At 29.8% G+C, this 7439-nt stretch overlaps 1 protein-coding gene across 1 annotated transcript; it reads right to left on the bottom strand.

Moving 5' to 3' along the window:
- Positions 1–4413: 4413 nt before the first annotated feature.
- LOC141655483 (caffeic acid 3-O-methyltransferase 1-like) lies at positions 4414–7026 on the bottom strand. Its single transcript, XM_074462563.1, has 4 exons — positions 6620–7026; positions 5797–6107; positions 5245–5309; positions 4414–4707 (listed from the first exon to the last, which is right to left on the bottom strand). Exons 1-4 carry the CDS (start codon positions 7024–7026, stop codon positions 4414–4416), a joined length of 1077 nt encoding a protein of 358 aa, XP_074318664.1.
- Between the last annotated feature and the right edge of the window lie 413 nt (positions 7027–7439).

Below are 7439 nucleotides of genomic sequence, written 5' to 3' on the forward strand. Positions count from 1 at the left end.
TACCATTAGAAGACGATGTCCCTACACTATCTAATCCTCTTGAGATCTTCAATGTAGAATTTATCTCTTGAATTTGACTATGAGGTCTACTCTTGAGCTTGGCTTGATCATTAATTGAGATAAGATTAATCTACAACCACGATCTTCAATTTTGCTACTTGACCAACTTAACCATGAAGTCTTCTTTATCATGAGCTTGATCATTGAGTAGCTTTACTTGGGAACTTGAGCTTGAACATAAGATTCACTTTGATTCACTTGAGTCACAAATCACTATTGCTAAATTTTAATGGAGTCCAATCTATAAAGACTAAACAAACAATTACGAGCAACAAGTATATACAATTTATAACACAACTGTCATTACCAAAACATAAGCATATGAATATTTGGTCCAACAACCTTATTTCTTGTAGCTCTTCCTTTTATGACACTGTGAAAATACTTTGTATTATATATTCTCACCTTTATTGACCCAAGTGGCTTTTGATTTTTGCATAAGGAAGCTGTCACAAGTTGAGTGAAGGTCTCTATACACCTTCGTAGTATATTTTTCTTGCAAGATCAAAGAAGGGTCAGTAGGATTCATTTTAAGTTCATTCTGACTAGCATCCAAATTCTTCCAAGCATGAACTGTGCTATTCTTAATATCAGCAAAAAGATGTGTGTTCAGCTCTCTCAGTGGTTTCTTTAGGCTTTTAATTTTTATAACCACCTTAAATATTTTTGTCCCTTGCCAAACAGTATTCCATACTTGTTGCACACAAGGTTTAAATTCCTCCACTTGGCTCCACATATTGAAATACTTAAAACAATTTCCGCCTTCAATACTGTGAGCAGAATCTTGAATAATACAAGGAGCTAGTATGATCAAAATATCATTTATTATAGAAATTAGCATAAGTATTGACTCTAGCATGAAGCCAATCTTAATTTACAAGAACTCTATCCGGCGTTGAGTAAACTCGAGTTGTTGGATCCTTTTTATTGTTCCAAGTGTAGAATGATCCAATAGCAAGACTATTAAGCAACCCACAATGATTAATAGTAGTATGAAAGTATTACATCTTTTCTTCAGTAGTCTGACCACCTAATCTCTCTGTAGGGCTTAATACACAATTAAAATCCACAAACAACCCATGGACCATTAAAACCATTAAAGAAGGAGTTCAAATCCTCCCAGAGATATTTTCTTTCAGCCATTTCATTAAAGAATATACCATAGTACAATAAAATTGGAAACTAGAACTTATTTCAAACACTTTCGTATGTATAAGCTGTGCACTATACTGAAGAAATTGGACCTGGTATATAGTAGGATTCCATTACACTCAGACTCTCCTTCCATGATGCCAAGAAGTATTAATAGAGATAGACCAGCTATCACACATGTTATTTCTTATTGAATTTAGAGACAAAGGTTTTAACTTCTTTTTAAGGAGACCAAACATGTCTACCTGATGAGAATGTACAAACCATTTGACATGTTTCTAATTTTGTAAATTGTTTAGCCCCCTAAATTCTTAACATTATTAACATACGTATATTACACTAAATCCAGTAAACTATAAATTGATATGAATTTAGAGTATTCTCCATCTTGAAAGTTGGAGTCCTAATTATATAAGACACACTTTTAAATTATATGGATTGTGTGGTTGTATATTTCTTTTTGGGACTGTAGTCTTCTATAGAAGCATATCTTCACCTTTATAACAACACATAAAAGGATACAAATTAGGTTAGCATAATAAATAAGGTTAGAAGATATCACCATTATCAAATTCTTATACACTAAATCCCGCAAACTATCAAATTCTATATGAATTAGAGTATACCTGGGAAGTTGGAATCCTAATTAAACACATATAATTATATCAATTGTGAAGTTCTACACTCAGCATTATCGAGTATTAAGGAGTTCCTAGGGTTGTGTTCTTCTATAAACATACATATTATGCAAACCCCTGCATAACAACAAATAATAGATTTCAAATTAGGTTAGTATAATTCGACTATAGTGCATTTTACACTCAATACGAATGTATTCAATTGTTGATTAAATTACCGCAAGACTTATTAGTATTAACTAGTTTTGGATCCCGTGAAAATCACGAGATTGTTAATCATGTTATTGTTTTAATCGGCTTAAAGACTACGGAATATAAATGTTTTTTTTAACTAACAAATATTTAAGCATTTATTTTAATTTCTCTTTATTGATTGAATGAATTAGAGTTTGTAGACCTCTAATTATAGATTGGGTTTTAGGGGCACCGCATGAGAACTTCATAGTGAAAATAGTTGAGTATTTGACCATAAAAAAGTTGCTACAGGTAACATTTTTAAATTACTGTGTAGGCGTTACAAGTACGTACTAAATTTTCAGTACCTAACAACGAATATACTTGTTTTATATTCCCTCAATTTTAATAGATTTTATACATTTTAAATTGTCTGTCATATTTTAAAAATATGTAGAATGTCCTGCAACATCAAATAAGTAAAAAAAATAAATATTTGTGTCACAAATTATTTCCGCGTATGTTGTGCGATTAGATTTATGGAAAACAGTAAGAAACTAAAATAAAAGAGTATACCTTTAGATTTTTGAACAATTATTGGTAAAAATGAGCAAAATTAATTATGCATCTTATGACTGACACAAATAACAAATATTTAGGTCTATACAATATGTCACGTAGGCGCTCCCACTTGTTCAACCAAAGTTATAAATAAATAAACATTCTTATACTTTGTAAAAATTATTAGCTAAAACTCTAAAATATCTACTTAGACTATATTGACAAAAATGTCTAAAATTATTGAGTTACTCGCAATCGTTTACACACTTTGATGATTTTTTTTGATAAGGTAAGAAAACTAGATTGATCCTCTAGGACTAGGACCAACATATCTTATCCTTTCGAATGAGCGGTAATTTGAAGGCACCAGCTTTCAAACCACCTTGAAAGAGTTGGACATTCATGTCCAATAAAAGTCTTAAAGTCAGTAACCTTATCGGCTTCGCGAAAGCAGTATTTAATTATCACTTCATTGAAGAAATGAAGGTTTAATTTCACATCCTTGATAATATTAGAAATTTTCCAAGGAATTTGCCAAGTCCAACTTGTGCCATGTTGGCACTTAACAACCAAATTTAACGGTTTAGGGTATTTAAGTCATGTTTGGGAACAACTAATGAAACTTAGGAGTGCAATTAGTATTCAAAAAAGTGCAAGGGTACAACTTATAGAAGTGAAAATTTAAGGAGTACAAGAGAGAAAACCCCATGAAACAATTAATTTAATTCTCTAGAATGATTAACAAATAAAATACGAATACAAAATATATTGTAGCTACATAAAGATATTATAAAGCCAAATATAATAAAATTAAATTGAATGATTAATTCAGTTAGGATTTTATGTGAACCAAAATGAACTTAAATTGAGTGTGGAGACTTAAATATAAAAATTTTACAAAATAAAATCTCAAAGGTATTTAAGGTAGAGATGTTGAAACATTGTAGTAAAGTAAGAGATGATTATCGTAGACAAAAATATGGCAATGTGTATAGATAATATAAATGAGGAAGGAAAAGCCAAAAATCATCATTTAAGAAAGGAGTTAGATGTTAAATTAGTAGAGTGAATTAATTATTAACCATTAATAGCTATAACGACGAGAGGAAATTAAAAATTTATTTACATTTACATTCTTTTGTACAACTTAAATTTTATTTTTATTTTTATTTTGTTTAACTTTATGCATATGACATATGACAATTCAAGATGGCTTTTGTTAGGAGACATACTTAGTGAAATACTTAGTTTTACCTTTTTATAATATTGAATAGAATTTATTTTTATATTCTTTAATTATATGCATGTGACACTTGACAATTCAAGATAGCTTTTGATAGGAGACATGACTTAGTGAAATTTTTAATTTTACCTTTTTATAATAATGTATGGATTTGTCATGTCACATTAAAATGTCATTTTAGGTACCTTTTAATTAGATTGCACAAATTTATTTATAGATGAGTGAATTAACTCAATGCCATGTAATTATAAAACGATAATCCATGTCACATTAAATTTGTCATGTCACATTAAAATTTGTCATTTCAGATGACCTTTTAATTAGATTGTATAGATGAATTGATCTTTTGCTCACCTATATAATCTAACTATTAAAGTAAGAGTGATATTGATGTATTGTCTGCACTTATTGTCAATAAAAGCTAGTTACAAGTTGTGAAACCGAAATACTAGTCACTAGTATCGTAAAGCAACAATCGCGTAAGATGTCTTATTCTATTGTGTAATTTTTATATGGAAAAAAGAAACGGTTTCTTAGTTATTGGTTCATTAGAAGATATGTAGGCCGCTATATCCTAGTCTTTATCTATTTTATAAATTCAATGACCCAGTGAGCATGGGCACCATATACAATTGGGCCGAACTGAAAACCAGATGCCTTAGCTAAGGCCTTGAACTCCCTCTTTGTCCTTTCTCTTCCGGGTAGGTGAGATAGCATACTAATGTCTAGTTCTGCTATAAACTTGGCTTCTACACTATTTTCTCCGGCTTCCGACAATATTGCTGTCACAATAATCAGTTTCCCATTCTCTGACAATGCTTTGTGGCAATTTTGTAAGATTTTTATACAACTTTCATCGTCGAAGTCGTGTAATATACTCTGTCATGTACATTAATCATGTTAGTTTTGATGGATACTGCTAAAAGGATAAAATTTCTAGGGACACTTAAAAACTAAATCTATTCTGATATTTTGACAAGTTTTGCCTCTTTTCTAAAAAAATAAACTATTTTTAATCTATTATTATTTATTACGAACCAATTATGACTTTGACAACAAACATTTGTTGATTTCTAATATGGTATAATACAATATACTGCCTAAAATAATGAAACAAAGTTATGGAAAAATTATTAAATTATAAGTTGATTAAGTTATACTAATTAGTTTTTAAAACTAATTTAAAGTTGAAACTAATCATATAATTCTAATTAAGTGAATTTGAGGATCAATTGTCATAAGAATGATTTTGCTCTAGGTAAGGTAAATTTACTAAAGGTACATCAATTTGCGAATTCATGTTAAAGATATTCATATAGAAAAAAAAAACAACTAAAGTGTAGTAAAGAGTAACAACCAATAGAAATTTCTTCAAAAAATACAACGTTAAAAAGAGTCGAATAAGTGTATACTAACCTTCATCAAAATAGCATCTCCTGTTGGAACTGAGTGGAACATATCACCACCAACATGCTCAACCCCTATCATAATGATATATATTATGATTCTTTACATACTAAAAGACTCATAAAATTTGGAGCCTAACATACATAAATTAGTAGTAGCAGACGTTTTTATATACACGCAACTAATATAAATTATGAATGTTATTCTACTTACCATCTAATTAATGACATGAGTGGATAGTTTTATTATTAAATATAAGACAATTATTTGATTGAAGAACTCTCAACCTGATTTTTGAGATTTGTGAGTTAGTGGCTCACATAAGGCCTAGTAATTCAGGGAAAAAGCCTCAATAAACTACTGTCAACTTGTTATATATTATACTTTATTAATCCTAAACAATTATTTACCAAAATTTTTTCTAAATAATTTTTTAAAAAGGTAAATAAATAAACAAATGGTGGGTTTTACATAATAGAGTTTTATATATTTTAAGAGCACAAGGTCATATAAGTGAACTAAATTAATCTTGGAATGGGTGAGATGTCCTTAAATATATACCTGGAATAATAGAGGCCGTTTCTAAAACATGAGGCAAATCAAAGTTAATTCCTTTAATATGTGGATACTTAGATAATATTGTTCCAAGACATACGCCGAGACCACCACCGACATCAACTAGAACATTAACATCTTCAAATCCTTTATATGTCATTACTATATTCTTGATTGTTGTGCTACTGTATTCTGCCATGGCCTTGTTGAACATATGGTTAAATTCAGGATCTTTATTCATGAACTCAAATAGGGACATTCCACATGCTTTCTCAAATGGGATTATGTCCTCTAAAACAGCATCCTTCATGTATTGCCTGCATTATAAATTAATTTTTCTTCAGTTACTTGTTATCTATAAATTTTGAGTTATATGCCATTTTTTGTTGTTTAACTTTACTATATATACATTTAAATAATTTTAAAGTAATGCATAAAACTTGCCAAGATTGTTTTGATACACGTAATGCAATAAAAAAATAATTATAAATTTGTAGTAGATAACAATGAGCTGTCATCATAATTTTGGTCTCAATTTATTGTAATTGATTTTTACAAGACAATCTCAAATTCTAACTTTGAGACTCGGGACAATTCCGTGGAATCTAAACTCATTAATGATAAAAAAAAGGTCTGAATTTTTTTAAAAAAGCTAGAATTGCCGAAAATAAAAATGTTAAATTTAATATTGTGTTCCAACTCTGAATATTATAACTCTCAACACACTAGATGTTGATTTAATTTGAATACCAGTTGAGTATAAAAGATCTAGATTGGGCGCAACTATCCTGCTTATAAGTCCTATTTAACATTGTGAAAAATTAGTTACCATTTGTCTTGAAAAGGCCCCTTAGTCTGAAAAGGACCCGTAGCAACACCATCCTTGCTATCAGTAACAAAAAATTTACCGGCAGGTGCTATTCCATAAACTCTTTCAACAAGTCCACCCTCAAGGTTCCTTAACTCACAAGTCAACAGTGAGTGGGTTGCTAAAAGGTTGAGCATCCGATCAACAACCGAAGCCGATTTTGGATTCTTTGTCGGAAGTTGAGAGACGACCTCGGAGGCCGAAACTCGGACACTGGGACCGGCATTCGAGATTATGTTAAAGAAGCCAAGATCTAATGCCACGGTTAGGGTAATTGATAAGGTAAAAGAGTTGGCAATATGCAGAGCATATACCAATGCTTGATCCTCTTCTTTTACTTTCTCATTTTCAATACTACCATAATCCATAATGATCTGCCAAGGAAATTCGTTTTTCATATGTTAAATAAATAATTTATTTATAAATCATCATGCAAGATAAAATAAAATAAAATATGAAGGCAACGTCTTGTTCTCATTACAATTGACATTGTATTAGAGTAAATAACATGAAATATACTACTCTTACTACAAGTAAAGTAAACATATACCTTTCCCACTTATTATGCAATAATGTTAATTTTGCAATATAATCTGACTAAATAAGTATAAAAATAATTAAATTGTTTCCTTTTTTATTTAGTGTGAAAGTTTTGTAGTAATCAATTCATGCCTAAAAATACGTATAAATATGAGTTACTTATGATCATGTTATTAAACGTTATTTCTAAAGAGATTAAATATTAGTTAACATATTTAATGAAACTATATTAAATGATACT

The sequence above is a fragment of the Silene latifolia genome, chromosome 5 (assembly GCF_048544455.1).
Source record: "Silene latifolia isolate original U9 population chromosome 5, ASM4854445v1, whole genome shotgun sequence".
Lineage (NCBI taxonomy): Eukaryota > Viridiplantae > Streptophyta > Magnoliopsida > Caryophyllales > Caryophyllaceae > Silene > Silene latifolia.